General features: G+C 35.9%; 1 protein-coding gene and 1 long non-coding RNA gene across 3 annotated transcripts in view; one reads left to right on the top strand and one right to left on the bottom strand.

Moving 5' to 3' along the window:
- The window catches only part of LOC140057486 (protein spire homolog 1-like), a 52,674-nt gene that overhangs the window by 31,567 nt on the left and 4,083 nt on the right, over window positions 1–17,024 (bottom strand). For both annotated transcript variants that reach the window (XM_072103158.1, XM_072103159.1), the window contains exon 3: window positions 14,274–14,528. In XM_072103158.1, coding sequence (XP_071959259.1) covers window positions 14,274–14,528 — 255 coding nt within the window. The remainder of the gene's footprint in view (window positions 1–14,273; window positions 14,529–17,024) is intronic.
- On the top strand, window positions 1,197–3,408 carry LOC140057487 (uncharacterized). Its single transcript, XR_011846953.1, has 3 exons — window positions 1,197–1,501; window positions 2,323–2,452; window positions 3,393–3,408. It is a non-coding gene; the product is annotated as an uncharacterized lncRNA (long non-coding RNA).

Genomic DNA, 17,024 nt, shown 5'->3' with positions numbered 1-17,024 from the left:
AACCTTGCATCGTAAAAATGAAATATATTGTTTGTATTGCTGAAAACTTATAACTAATATACAGCAGAGTACTTAGGTTACTAATTAGAAGGAAATTTGAAAGCGAGCCAAGTACCCTAGCGGGGTACAAAGTAGGACACCCTGTGGGTCTTGCTTATAAGCTGATTTATGTCCTGGGTCAGGGGTGTGTTTGTTTAATGCTGCTAGCACATGCATAACATCCAGTACGCCACATAGCATTCTAGTCGTTCACAAAAGTTGTCATTATATTTCAACTAGCTTGCTGATTTCATTGTGGTAAAAGGAAAATCCAACTTTTCAATATAGTGGTATTCATGCTAAGTACAGTACTGTACATCCCCGAATAAGAAGATAATCTTTTTTTCCTAAATTCTGGGAGCCTAGACGTTACGTTTTCTTATTATTTACGCTTCGTTCTACACATAAAATGTTTTACCATCATGTTTTCAAACTTGTTCTTCAATATAAAAATGTTAAATGTGTGGAGAATTTTCAATAAACAAAACAAAGTTAAGTTTATGGCCTATGATACAGGCATCACTACATTTTTAATGTTTACACTCAAATACAATCAATCTAAAAGATCTTCAAATCATTCAAGTGGACCTATATAATATGCTTATAGCGTGGTTCGCACTAGAGACGCAACACAAGGACGTAACGCAACGCAAGTGAATTGACCAATCACAAGCGATGTCTTATTCGCTTGTGATTGCTAACTGTCTATAACTTCGCTTGTCATTGGTTAAAACGCTTGCGTTGCGTTTACGTCCTTGCGTTATGTTCTAGTGGGAACCAAGCTTAACAAGAATTGGACAATTTGTAAATGATTTTATGTTGTGAACGTGCATAATATTGAAACATTGAATGTTTGGATGAAGTAGGTCACCCTGTGAGAGAGTATCACATCATTAGATTTATGCTCCTGCTTAAAACGCCTCAAATTAATAACAACATGGATGACACATTAAGTGCTAAAAACATGCTTACAACATAAGCTCTGCAACTTAATAATCACACTTATCATTTATTAATAAATAAAAAATGTACAGTACTGTATTAAATTATTTTTAATGGAAATGTTTTTATATTTTTAATAAAACTTTTAAGTGAAGATGCATGGAATCAATTAGTTTAAATCCAATGTGATAATCTATTTCATATTTATCTAATTATATGAAATACATAAAGAGATGGAATTTATCAAACAACTCCAAGCGTGAAATTTGACCGTGTCCGCAAATTTCTCCGCATTCAATACCTTGTTGATATTAACAACACAAACATGCGATGGAATTCAATTTAAGTCATTGAATAGATTGAGTCAACTATTACCGTCAAATTGATAAATAATGAGGTATTTTGTGATTGGGGGCGTAACCGGTGTACCAAATTTCACCTGGCATTTCCTCTATTGTGTTCTAAGTGTTTTGACAAGGCTCCAGTGGAGCACGCTTCATTTCATATGTCAACTTTACAGGTAGGTATCACTGCTTCCTAACATGTGGGCCTCTTTAACAAATTGATAAATGATATCAAATAATTGTGTTCATAGTTGTTGGTTGTCACAGTTTCAGAATCAGGAAAGGAAAAAAGAGATGGTTTGAGGAAAAGAGCAGAGAGAAGGTTAGAGGAAGGGAAATGTTAGAAAAATTATGAGGAGGAAAGGATAGAAGATGAAAAGACAACAAAAAATAATGCAAAGCTCTGTCTACACTATTAAACTAGTTTGACAAAAAATGTGTGATAGATCTCCATATATGGTAGTGATATGCTTAAATATGGTGGTGATATGACATCATCATGTCCATATATGGTATGGGCACATCACATTTTGTTATCACATAAGGTTTGATAGTGTAGACAAAGCTGCAAACATCAGCTGAGATTGAGAATCAATTCTTAAAATCCATTTCTAGCCAGACATTAGAATCTAGTTCAAAGTGAAGCAATGTTAATCAAAATTATCCACTTAGTAGTGGAGCTGTGGCTTGGTGGTTATGATGCTTGGCTACCAATCTAAGGGTCCTGGGTTCAAGTCCTGTCATATGTCAGGGTTTTTTTCTCATGACAATTTACAACTCCACTCCCAAAGACTTAATAATAAGTCTTTGTTTATGTAGAGCATCTTGTGTATATGTTTGTCTTGTGAAATTATTAAATAGTTTATCCATCCTGTAATTGGCGGGTTACTCGCTGTTGGATGAGTATGAAATAAAATTTTAAAAAAATAAAAAAATGAAATGTATACTAAAACCAATATATTTCACATTTTTTTAATAATTTTTTTTTCTTAAACAGAATCCAATATGTGAAACCTTGGACGGCTATGTACCAATTGAACACCTGTTTGATCTTATCTAGCATATTATAATTCCCTCTGATCTCGGTAAATGTTAACGGGTGCAGTGCATTGGTCAAGTGATAATCCGTAAGCCGTACTCTCATCCCATTTGAGCTATAAAACATAATCTTCAATTTAAATATAGACAACCACTTGTCAAGATTTTATATAATATTGAGTAATTTATACCATCATAATTTTGTTTTTATGATCCGTAAACTGGGCGTGGCCAAAAGAAAAATGTTATATTTATTGGAAAATGACTTGTTTTTGTTGATTTGCATTCAAACTGCTTTGGTAGACAAAGTTTAGATTTGAGCTAGCCACCTGATAGGTCTGTGACACAATGGATGATTGTCAACAATACAATACCCATTGTTTTTAAATAAAGTATGGACAATGAAACAATGGACACAGGCTGAGCTGGATACAGGATTTTAAAATAAAGGCTTTCAAACCTGAGATATCCTATCTTTTGCATTATAATTGTTGAAATTTAGGTGGGACCAGGCCTACTAACCTATCTACACTTGTACTCGTCCCCGTCCTCTCTCTACCCTTTGTATTGCAACCGGATGTACCCGACTCAAAACTCAACATTATTCACAACATTTTCTACTAGTACTACACAATTCTATCGGAGGAAATAACGCTATGTTGGTTTTTTTATCTAGGAACAAAATACTACTATGGCAAAACCTCTAATTTCCTAGATGGCCCATCTAGTAGTATTTTATCTAAACAGCAATTGTCTGCAATCAGGCATAGCAAACTGTTATCATTGTTCAAACTCACTCTTTCAGAAGAGAGATGTGCTCTCATATGCCACACTACACCATGCAGTCAAGGCCCCGGGACATCAATGCTAACAAACCATTTTATATCAGCTTCACTGCTCATAAAACGACATAAAAATTAGAGCAAATCACACAACCAATTACCAGTGATTATAACTAGACTTATTTTTACAAATTCATATCATTAAAAATATTCAAAACAAACGATATAATAATTGTTCTTTTATTAGAATCTTGAATCAGACACGCAAACTAACTCCTTATTATTGATCGAATCAGTTCGGCACCAAGCGTCAAAAGATATTGATCATTATTGATTTCGAGGCCTCCAATAAGACCTCTCGTCGGCACGTGGATGTATTTGAACGAACCATGCCACTGTTTACTAATGCTTGTACCAGTGTAATCAATAAAGGTGTAAATATGCCACAACACAATGCTGATAACAGGGGATTACAGGTTTCGTATACATGTTTACAATAGATAATTTATATTTACACAAACATCAATATGATTGATTTTTCGTGTGCCTTTTTAAAACTGTGAATCTAGGATGTTGTTCGGTAATAATAGACGCATTCATTACTTATTCAAATCACGCTAGACAGCGTGACCAAAAAAACAGGTCAAAGTATGACAATATTTTTTTTTTGCTTTCTTCATCCAGGTGTCATTTAGGGAGTGCTTCATATGAGCAATTCAAGACTACTACAATACTTCTGCCGTAAATGCAGGTTGTCAAAAAGGTTCATCATATTCCTATTGAACTTAATACAAAATTTATATTTTGGTAAATCCTTTTTTTAAAATGGAAATAACAGGACTCAAATACTGTAAAAAAAAGAATTACATTTTTTTTTAAATACAAGAATTTTACTAGCCATATTTTTGCTACAAACAATGATATAAAAATGTGTGATAATATATACTTATTACTGTATAGTAAGTCCTCATAGAGTTATGTTAATGTTTCACCTCTATGGTAACAGAATAAGATTCTAGTTCTACGTTGCTATTCCTCGTTTTCTTTCAACAACAAACATTCCAACATCCTCAGTTTTCATAACCAATTATGTCGTCATACATCCTTAGTGAAATAGTGGCACCATTAAGATGTCATGAAAATTGAGGTTTATTTATTCCCAAACTATAATAACAGTAGCAAGAAAAATTGGGTGTTTTACACATTTCAAATTGTGTATCGCATCTTTTGCTAAACTCCTATAAATCATGGAAGCTAATACACTTAGCATCAATGCTCCCATAATTTATCACATCTTAAATGAATTCATTATTTATTTTCCAAACAAAACACCTTTCTTAGACTATTAAATCAACACCGTAAAAGATTCCGTCACGATATAGCCTGACGCTCATTATCGGGCAAGTGCAGACAACGGAATGGCGTCGGCTAAACAATGACGTAACAGACGATACCAGCGCTTGCTCGTTATTTACGGTGCTTGTAAATCTAACACTCTGCTGACATTAACACGTTCATTTTCGTAGCAAATTTTACGAGTCTAAATGCGTATGTAATTGCCTATTACCGTGAATGGAGCTATCAAACGCACAAAATAACCAAGCGTACATTACAGTACACATGTTTGACAACAACATGCTACATTAAAACTATTAATTTTGCTGTTAAGTAATTTGGATTGAAAACATGTGCTGTATCAGTACTACTTTTGTTAATGTGTTCATAAAAAAAAAAAATTAATTGATAATAATATTTAATAACGAAAAAAATGATAATAAATTAATCAGGAGAAAAGTAGTTTTTTTAAATAAGACTGAAATTTAAACATTAACATTAATTTATATTTTGTATAGAAATTAATAAACGTTTATTTTGTAAGTCTGTAAAGTGATAATTAAAATACTGAAAATAAAACATTTCAGTACTTGGCATTTTTTAATAAATTGTATTTCCTTTTCCATAAATTACTACATACTGTACTGAATAGGAAGGACTGTTACAAATAAATTATGTAAACATTTTGTCTGGCTATCGTTGACTTTGACTCAGCAGAAAGCAAATAGACATAGGTAGGTAGGTAGGTAGTTGAAGTGGACTGTTGACAGTGCAAACAGTCGTGAAAGGTATGATGTACACTCTTACACAGTATCGTACTGTAACTTTAAGTGGGAAATTCCTGATTCTTTATTCTGCATCAGTTTGATTGTCTTTTGTTCTTTTTTAGAAGAAAGTAGGTGTGTGAGTGTGAGATATTGTAAAAAAAGAGAGGAGGAGGAGGAAGGGAAAAAAATTGAGGAAGAAGAGAGTAGAATTGGAAGCTGGATAAAAGAGATGGATGTCTTTGAACTTTTTTATCTTATTGTAAATTTTAACGCTGTTTCTAATTAAATAGTGCCAACGGTTATGTGATATGTACATCCCTTTTCAATATTTATTTTCTCGTTCATTCATTTGCGTTTTAAATTCTATATATCCATAAAAAAAACTTGTGTACAGTATGTTGAAAGTAACCAAACTGTAAAACCACTGCAGAAAGGTTGATCTGAGTACAACAGACCAAAACCGATGCTTCATTTGCCAGAATTAAATAAAAATTTAAAAACTTTTTTATTTTGTAAAAACAATTATAGAATAGAACATGTCTTTTTAGTCATGGATGTCTAGACTCATTGTTCCAGACTTTCAACTGAATAATACAGTAGATATATTAAATAAATGCCAATTTTATGTCAATTTATGAATCATAATATTCTATAGATGTTGACATTAATATTAATTTACAGTACTACAGTTCAAATATAGTTCAAACTATAATTATTGGAGTCAATAAGAGTGGACTGTTGATATCTACCAAGAAAAGATCAGTACAACAGTGATGCCTACATACAGTACAGTAATGCCTACTGTACATACAGTACAGTAATGCCTACTGTACATACAGTGATGCCTACATGCAGTACAGTAATGCTTACAGTACATGCAGTACAGTAATGCTTACAGTACATACAGTACAGTAATGCCTACTGTACATACAGTGATGCCTACATGCAGTACAGTAATGCTTACATACAGTACAGTAATGCCTACTGTACATACAGTGATGCCTACATACAGTAGAGTAATGCTTACTGTACATACAGTACAGTAATGCCTACTGTACATACAGTACAGTAATGCCTACTGTACATACAGTACAGTAATGCCTACTGTACATACAGTACAGTGATGCCTACTGTACATACAGTACAGTGATGCCCAGTGATGCCCAGTGATGCCCAGTGATGCCCAGTGATGCCCACTGTACAGTGATGCCCACTGTACAGTGATGCCCACTGTACAGTGATGCCCACTGTACAGTGATGCCCACTGTACAGTGATGCCCACTGTACAGTGATGCCCACTGTACAGTGATGCCCACTGTACAGTGATGCCCACTGTACAGTGATGCCCACTGTACAGTGATGCCCACTGTACAGTGATGCCCACTGTACAGTGATGCCCACTGTACAGTGATGCCCACTGTACAGTGATGCCCACTGTACAGTGATGCCCACTGTACAGTGATGCCCACTGTACAGTGATGCCCACTGTACAGTGATGCCCACTGTACAGTGATGCCCACTGTACAGTGATGCCCACTGTACAGTGATGCCCACTGTACAGTGATGCCCACTGTACAGTGATGCCCACTGTACAGTGATGCCCACTGTACAGTGATGCCCACTGTACAGTGATGCCCACTGTACAGTGATGCCCACTGTACAGTGATGCCCACTGTACAGTGATGCCCACTGTACAGTGATGCCCACTGTACAGTGATGCCCACTGTACAGTGATGCCCACTGTACAGTGATGCCCACTGTACAGTGATGCCCACTGTACAGTGATGCCCACTGTACAGTGATGCCCACTGTACAGTGATGCCCACTGTACAGTGATGCCCACTGTACAGTGATGCCCACTGTACAGTGATGCCCACTGTACAGTGATGCCCACTGTACAGTGATGCCCACTGTACAGTGATGCCCACTGTACAGTGATGCCCACTGTACAGTGATGCCCACTGTACAGTGATGCCCACTGTACAGTGATGCCCACTGTACAGTGATGCCCACTGTACAGTGATGCCCACTGTACAGTGATGCCCACTGTACAGTGATGCCCACTGTACAGTGATGCCCACTGTACAGTGATGCCCACTGTACAGTGATGCCCACTGTACAGTGATGCCCACTGTACAGTGATGCCCACTGTACAGTGATGCCCACTGTACAGTGATGCCCACTGTACAGTGATGCCCACTGTACAGTGATGCCCACTGTACAGTGATGCCCACTGTACAGTGATGCCCACTGTACAGTGATGCCCACTGTACAGTGATGCCCACTGTACAGTGATGCCCACTGTACAGTGATGCCCACTGTACAGTGATGCCCACTGTACAGTGATGCCCACTGTACAGTGATGCCCACTGTACAGTGATGCCCACTGTACAGTGATGCCCACTGTACAGTGATGCCCACTGTACAGTGATGCCCACTGTACAGTGATGCCCACTGTACAGTGATGCCCACTGTACAGTGATGCCCACTGTACAGTGATGCCCACTGTACAGTGATGCCCACTGTACAGTGATGCCCACTGTACAGAGATGCCCACTGTACAGAGATGCCCACTGTACAGAGATGCCCACTGTACAGTGATGCCCACTGTACAGTGATGCCCACTGTACAGTGATGCCCACTGTACAGTGATGCCCACTGTACAGTGATGCCCACTGTACAGTGATGCCCACTGTACAGTGATGCCCACTGTACAGTGATGCCCACTGTACAGTGATGCCCACTGTACAGTGATGCCCACTGTACAGTGATGCCCACTGTACAGTGATGCCCACTGTACAGTGATGCCCACTGTACAGTGATGCCCACTGTACAGTGATGCCCACTGTACAGTGATGCCCACTGTACAGTGATGCCCACTGTACAGTGATGCCCACTGTACAGTGATGCCCACTGTACAGTGATGCCCACTGTACAGTGATGCCCACTGTACAGTGATGCCCACTGTACAGTGATGCCCACTGTACAGTGATGCCCACTGTACAGTGATGCCCACTGTACAGTGATGCCCACTGTACAGTGATGCCCACTGTACAGTGATGCCCACTGTACAGTGATGCCCACTGTACAGTGATGCCCACTGTACAGTGATGCCCACTGTACAGTGATGCCCACTGTACAGTGATGCCCACTGTACAGTGATGCCCACTGTACAGTGATGCCCACTGTACAGTGATGCCCACTGTACAGTGATGCCCACTGTACAGTGATGCCCACTGTACAGTGATGCCCACTGTACAGTGATGCCCACTGTACAGTGATGCCCACTGTACAGTGATGCCCACTGTACAGTGATGCCCACTGTACAGTGATGCCCACTGTACAGTGATGCCCACTGTACAGTGATGCCCACTGTACAGTGATGCCCACTGTACAGTGATGCCCACTGTACAGTGATGCCCACTGTACAGTGATGCCCACTGTACAGTGATGCCCACTGTACAGTGATGCCCACTGTACAGTGATGCCCACTGTACAGTGATGCCCACTGTACAGTGATGCCCACTGTACAGTGATGCCCACTGTACAGTGATGCCCACTGTACAGTGATGCCCACTGTACAGTGATGCCCACTGTACAGTGATGCCCACTGTACAGTGATGCCCACTGTACAGTGATGCCCACTGTACAGTGATGCCCACTGTACAGTGATGCCCACTGTACAGTGATGCCCACTGTACAGTGATGCCCACTGTACAGTGATGCCCACTGTACAGTGATGCCCACTGTACAGTGATGCCCACTGTACAGTGATGCCCACTGTACAGTGATGCCCACTGTACAGTGATGCCCACTGTACAGTGATGCCCACTGTACAGTGATGCCCACTGTACAGTGATGCCCACTGTACAGTGATGCCCACTGTACAGTGATGCCCACTGTACAGTGATGCCCACTGTACAGTGATGCCCACTGTACAGTGATGCCCACTGTACAGTGATGCCCACTGTACAGTGATGCCCACTGTACAGTGATGCCCACTGTACAGTGATGCCCACTGTACAGTGATGCCCACTGTACAGTGATGCCCACTGTACAGTGATGCCCACTGTACAGTGATGCCCACTGTACAGTGATGCCCACTGTACAGTGATGCCCACTGTACAGTGATGCCCACTGTACAGTGATGCCCACTGTACAGTGATGCCTACATACAGTATGTCAGTGCAAAAAAGAACATTTTTACAAACTAGTGCAAAAAGACGAAATTGTTTGCGGTACCCGAGATATTGGACCAATCGACATCAAATGTCAACGTACTGTACTAAGCTACACAATTTCTATTCCTTGCGTTCACAATAACAGAGAAAAGGCTGAATACAAAGTGACGCACAGTAAATAATTTACTTGTGTTGTACTATATTTTACTGTGTTTGACCATGAACAAAATGAAAAATGCAGGTACAATACACTGATGTGTACTGTACATCACTACTCCCAATAGAGGAACAGTACAACAATGGCCTTTTTTTCCAGATAAAAGACAACATGACCAGTACCATGGGAGAAAAATAAGTACCTCTGTGGTCTAACTGACACCGGTGACAGCCTTAAACCGAAAGATTAATACAACTCTTTATTCAACTGTATTGCAAAATTTGACAGACAAATTTAGAATGTTTTATGAGCTAAACGCCTAAAGCAACAAGCGCTTTGTTCATCTTATTTCCTGTGTGCTGCGCACCGAAAAATCAATAGCCTGGATGTATATTGTTCATCTCTAGTGTAATTTATTTGAACCTTTTTAATTGACGTCCTCAGAGCATAGATATTTACCCTTATGAAATATGGTATGCAAACTTTCTTTATGGATGAAAGTAGACCAGCTTAGCATTAAGAGATCACATAGAAGAATTGAACTATGGAAATCCCTTGGAAACCTATAAAACCAATCTACAACAATTAACATAAAAGGGAAGATGAAAACAAGGCTGGTGAAATAAGGTAATTTTTCAGGTGAAAAGTTTAAAATATTTCCGCGTAATGTTTTTATACATACAGTAGTCATGATAATTTCATAGAACAGTAGAACTCCTATTTAGCATACACCTTCAGGACGAAATAAAATGTACTGTATGTCTTAAAAAAGAAGACACTTTTTTTTAGGACCACAAAGTCCAAAATTCTTTATTAAAACACATTCTGAATAATTACCAGAAAACATATTGCGCCAGCCCAAGGGAGTGTTCACTGTATACCTTTTCTATCTAGTCACTTTAAATCTTGCATAATAAGTGTAACTAACAGTACTTATCAAACAATGGCAGTTGGTGTAAAACAATAGAACATAACAGGCTATCTTATATCTTGCCTTACAATATGAAGATTCTATTTGGTTCTATTGTTTTGTTCATTTCCTATCCTATTGTGATGCATTGATTACAACACTAATCACACTGTAGGTCCATGCTTTCCTATCCTATTGTGATGCATTGATTACAACACTAATCACACTGTAGGTCCATGCTTATATAATTGTATTTAAAAATAATTGACTTCCTGCGATTACTGTACGCAATAAGTCAAACTTATTACACAATTTCATAATACATGAATGCTGCTGTGAGATATCCCCAAAAGAAAATGATTTTCTAAACATCTAAGGGAACAATTAGTATAGTTATTTCGTAGCTATTGAAACTGTGTTTATATTTCTTAGTGATCGTGTCTAAACGTCCTTAATGGTGCAACGAAAATAATTCTGATTTAAACATTTGTTCTGCAGCTCATACCGTAATATTCATATTTTTCGTTCAAATCCATAAATCGTTTTATGAATTCATAAATGCTTCTATAATTATATGAATTCATTGATATAACAAATGTATTCCGCTGGCACAGATCACGAATCTAGGAAGGAATTTGAATCAATAAAGATGACGGGTTTGTCATAATTAGCATACATGCATGAAATACTATCACTCCGTATACGAATGCATTTTATGGACGTCGATGCAAAAGATCCAATAATTATAGAATTTCAAATTCTCAGCAATTTAAAGTTCTACACTATCAAACTTTTAATGTGACAAAAAAATGTGATGTTCCCATATGGACATGATGTCATCATATCACTACCATATTTAAGCATATCACTACCATATTGGTTGTCAAACTAGGTTGGGCTTAAGCTACAGAATCACAATAAAAATACAGTACAGTAACTGAACGGAATGGAAATTTACACCAAAAAAAAGATTTTTAAAACGCATTATGCTGTCGTGCCATCCATTTTATGGAAATTCAAATTGAATTACATTACAGCACAGTGAGTGTACCGGGAGAATGTCTAAATTTACTGTACCCAGCGTTTCTTCAGGCTAATAGTATAAATCCAGCTACGGGTAATATGCGCATATATTAAGCTCAATCTTGATGATTCCATTTCGACAAGAGCTATCTACTCTGAACTGTAAGGCTACTGGCACTGTTGATGATAGATACAATTGGGGATGTCAATATTATTACTATTATTGTTAATCCACTTTGTGTACAGTGTACAGTACAGTAGGTACCATGCAATGTGACACAAGAAATTGAAAAATTAAAATCGTACTGTATCTATAGCAAGACATCCTAAAACAGTAAAAAAAATTAATATTGGCTGGGAAATAAGGTAGATTTAATTTTTTAGACATTTTCAAATAAACGCAAAGCTTATTGACAGGATTTTCCTAACAGTGAGTATACAAAATAAAAGTCATAAAATGAGTAATTTTTTTTTATCCATTTTTTATAATGCTACGTTCTTCTCTTAGCTTCAAAAGCATTATAATTTTATTAGTGTGCACAGCAGACAGACGGTTTTATCGAGTTTAGTTGGTATTTTAAGCATTGTTTCTAAGCACATTTCATGAGGATTTATTGTCATTTTATCACATTATAGCCACCGAAAGAGACCTAAGGGCACGAGACAGAGACACTTAATAGCTACACAAACACATTATGAACAGTGAAAATTATCTATTCTTTTGAACATAAAAATTTATAAATAAAAAATGTTTATTACTAAAAAATGTTTATTAATTTAAACATGTTGTTTGATTCCGACTCTGAGGGTCACAGTATCCAACCATATAGAGAGCTGATGTACAGTAGTGTACAAAAGTACAGTATTAGCCCTAATTACTGGTTACCTATTATTTATTTTTATTTTTACCATCATCCAACTCGCTCAATTAGCACTATCCCAAAATAGCAGATTCTCTTAAAACCTAGAAATCTTCCCAGAATATTTTAAGGTACTTTAAGTGTGCATACTAACTGTACAATGAAACAACATTCATTCGTCACTCGGACAATCCAAGAAAAAAAAAACATTTTAGTGGACACTATTGTCTGTACTAGTCTGTAGAATTTGAGATTTGCCAGTACAGTATTGACAACTGTATTATACTAATACTATAGTCTATAGTACTGTATACAGCAATTCAAATTAGTTTTCGTTGAGTACACCAAAACCAATAGATATCTATTAATAGCAATGGTGTTAATGCATTGCAATAGGAAGAATGGATCAAGCAATAACGTTCAATATTTAACACTGCTTTGTACAGTTTGTCAGCAGTTTCTAATGCCGAATGTCTTCAAGTGTTATACCATTAAGGGCGTTAATACAAAGTCTACTTGCTTGCCAGTAGTTTCTAATCCAGCGTTTATTGAAGTGTTACACCATAAAGGAAGTATTAGAAATCCAATATTTAACTTAATTCTCTGTATTACCTTAGAGAGAAGTCATAATTGTATGCCGAAAGTCAGTAATCAAATTTTGAGTACTACTGTGTACTAATGCTTGGTTCCCACTAGAGATGCAACATAACATAAGAGATTTGACCAATCACAAGCAATGGATTTATTTGACCGTCGCTTGTCGTTGGTCAACTCATAATATAAGGCTACAGTATAAAGTCTGATACAATAACGTACTACAGTATTCCCACGTAGTTGGAAAAAAAAATGCTTTTTTTAATTATTACTAATACTAAAAGTTTGAATTAAGATTAAAGAAAAGGATGGTAAACACTCAGAATTAGAGTTTATTTGAGCTCTGCATTAAAAACTGACAATATGTAAATGGCCAAGAAAGTGAATAAACTAGACAACCAAGGAAAGAAAACAAATAAGTAATGAACAAAAAAGAAAGATACTTTTTTTTTTAAATCAAGGAGATTAAATGATTTATGGTTGATGAAATTAAAAATGTGCTTACAATTAATGTATTGTTCTTTGAAATGTTGCTACAATAACAATTATTGTAATTCTATAGATTAGATTGATGTGAATAATTAATTAACCTTGATGTTAACAAGATATTGATTCTCACTATGACAGTACTTGACCCTGAGCCAATTGGATTAATACTATTACTATACAACACCAGATACTGAAGAAAACAATATACTACCAGGGTACCAGGAGATACTGAAAATAATATACTACAAGGAGATACTGAAAATAATATAGTGAAAAATCCCAAAAAATGGTTTCCTTCAAAATAAGTTGTTTTTTTTTAAAATATCGCAGCTAAAAATTGTTCCTCAAAAACTTCTTTAAAAACGGTATTTGACAATCAAAATTGGGGTTTTTAAAGCCAAATTTATGTGATTTATTTATGTGATTATGAACTTGTTTTCTGCAAGAAAATACCTTTAAAAACACTGTAAAGTATTGAAATCCATATTTGCTTGATCATTAGATATAGGCCCTTAAAACTCTGTCTACACTATCAAACTTTATGTGACACAAAATGTGAAAAATATATACTGTATGGACATGATGATGTCATACCACTACCATATTTGGGCATATCACCACCATATTTTGGTACATCACACTGTTTTGTCAAACTAGTTTGATAGTGTAAACAGAGCTTTGGACAGCCTTTTATGTGAACAAGGCATGAAACATGGTGCCATACACTAGTACAGTAGACTCATACAGTATGAAGCACAGTAATCTTTATCATCATCCATTTGCTGTAATTATTGTACTTAAAACACACTTACCCTTAAAACATACAGCAATGACGGTACTTTGCTTCCTTCACCGCTGGCGCCGCCACCGCACGCAAATTCATAACTATCTAATTTCTCGTCGAAATCATGACTATCATCGATGCCCTCGTCCGTGTTGTCATCCTCGGCTGCATTGGTCATGTGATCTATAAGCGATTCGAGTGGACCGCTCAGTTCCCTTTCCTCGTCCTCTGCACATCCGTAATCCAATGCTTGATAAACTGTTAGTCCTAATGCGTTTACCACCTGATAAAAAAAGAAATAAATTGTACTGTAGTGTAAGCAGTCTGTTTTGATTAGTTCTCCTTCTGATCTGAATTTGGATTTAGGTAATCATAGTTTTGTATTGCATTGCATTTGGCTAACCATTTGATATAATAAGGTGTTATATTACTGTGTAGCATTTGGTTAATGTTCACAGGACAAAATGTACAATATGAATTGATAAACACACGGCTACAAAAAATAGGGTATTGCTAAACACCGCAAACCCCGCAAACCCCCGCAAACCTCCAAAAAAACATAGCAAACCCCACCGAACCAATATAAAAGTGATTGAATCATGTAGTGTACAACCCACTGGGTATATCCATGTAAAAAAAAAATTAAATTTCTACTGTTAACAACTTATTTTTGGGGTAAAACATCATTTTTTGGTCAAAAATGATTGTTACAGTAAACCCCGCAAACCTCCAAAAAACCATAGCAAACCCCACCGAACCAACATTAAAGTGATTGAATAATGTAGTGTACGACCCACTGGGTATATAAATATTAAATTTCTACTGTTAACTACTTTTTTGCGGATAAAACATCATTTTTTGGTTAAAAATTAGCAATCATTTTTGACCAAAAAATGATGTTTTACCCCAAAAATAAATAGTTAACAGTAGAAATTTAATATTTTTTTTACATGGATATACCCAGTGGGTTGTACACTACATGATTCAATCACTTTTATGTTGGTTCGGTGGGGTTTGCTATATTTTTTTGGAGGTTTGCGGGGTTTAGCAATCATTTTTGACCAAAAAATGATGTTTTACCCCAAAAATAAGTTGTTAACAGTAGAAATTTAATTTTTTTTTTACATTGATATACCCAGTAGGTTGTACACTACATGATTCAATCACTTTTATGTTGGTTCGATGGGGTTTGCTATGTTTTTTTGGAGGTTTGCGGGGGTTTGCGGGGTTTGCGGTGTTTAGCAATACCCCAAAAAATATACGATAGAGTTCTTCAAGGAATTTATATTTTCCAAAAAAAAAATTACGCAACAAATACAGTACAGTTAATACTTTGTTTTTGTTTTGTAATGACAAGTAAACAAAATAGTATGAGAAAAATCTGACAAAAGGATTAGATGTTTCAACTGTCCTTTTCACATGGTAAAGGCAAGGGAATTTTTCAATGAATCTGTAGAATGTTATAAAAGTAAACGATAAACAATCATTTCCTTTTTGACTTGTCTTCATTGTGTACTATTACCCAACATATTACCGGTTTAATTCTAACGTTAGAATAATATACAGAAAAACACAACACCATACTATTCTGTGGTACAAGTAAAGTATTAACTATTTCCCTGGGGCATATCGTATATAAGTTGAGCAGTTCAATGGCGTTTTTGTGTTGAAATCTACAGTAATCTGTTCTCAGTTGGTCTGTTTATTCATCGTTAAATCCCTTTACTTCCTAAAGCAGGTTTTTTAAAGAATTCTCATCGACTGTTACGATAATACCGTCTATTGATCTATTGATCAAGCCTATCTTGATTTGTTAACTCGGTTAAAAATATTTTGATCAACAGTAAGTTAAACTAAATTAATTATTCAAATTCCTGAAATTGTGAATTCAATTTAAACAAATATTACAAATTAATAAGAAATTATTTTGTTCATTCAATGTGGTTTATTTTATGGTCAATATTTAATACAGAAATTATTAAATTCCAGAAATTGTATATATTATTATTATTAAAACAAATTTCAAAATATTCAAATTAAAAAGAAACTATTTTCTTCATTTCATGTGGTTTTATTTTACTCATCAGATTTTTCTACTTGAGCCATTTCCCAACATCTGGCTCTATTTTACATTGCAAAAAATGTCAAAATCAAATTATGGACTAAAAAATGAGGTCAATTGTTATGGGTCAACAAGTTTGTTACACGGTTCACTGCACATGAATACTCATATTTTAAGTGTTACAATATTTAAATGAACTGTTTCTTTTTATTTTTTTTTAAATATTTTTTAAATAAATTGATTTATAGAATTTTGAAGCATAAAATAATTTTAATTGGTACAGTAATTATTGTCCACAAATTACTATAGTGTTACGATTTTATCTAAATAAAAACTATCATTACATGACATGTAATATTAAGATGTATTTTAACCATTAAACTGCAGATTGATTTGACTATGCTAATAACATGTGGCATCGTTGTTCAGATTTTAAAGTGGAAAGCCAGGATTAGATTGTACGATGTGATCTGTATTCTCCAATAGCAATATAAGCCTTAACCTTCTTCTCCATCATAATTAATCATTATTTAATAATATTAGTCATATTAATATACCAATGCTTGTTTTATGAATCATAATTCATTCATTGTACATTTCTCTTTCTAATTAAAACCACTTGTTTTGCAAATGGTTGGTTTAAGAATACACACTTTACACAGTGCTGTAATTAATACAGGATATCCAATATCTACAGTCACAATACTATAGAGTTTA

This window comes from Antedon mediterranea, chromosome 8 (genome assembly GCF_964355755.1).
Source record: "Antedon mediterranea chromosome 8, ecAntMedi1.1, whole genome shotgun sequence".
In the NCBI taxonomy this organism is placed as follows: domain Eukaryota; kingdom Metazoa; phylum Echinodermata; class Crinoidea; order Comatulida; family Antedonidae; genus Antedon; species Antedon mediterranea.
This window is presented reverse-complemented; position numbering and strand designations above follow the sequence as displayed.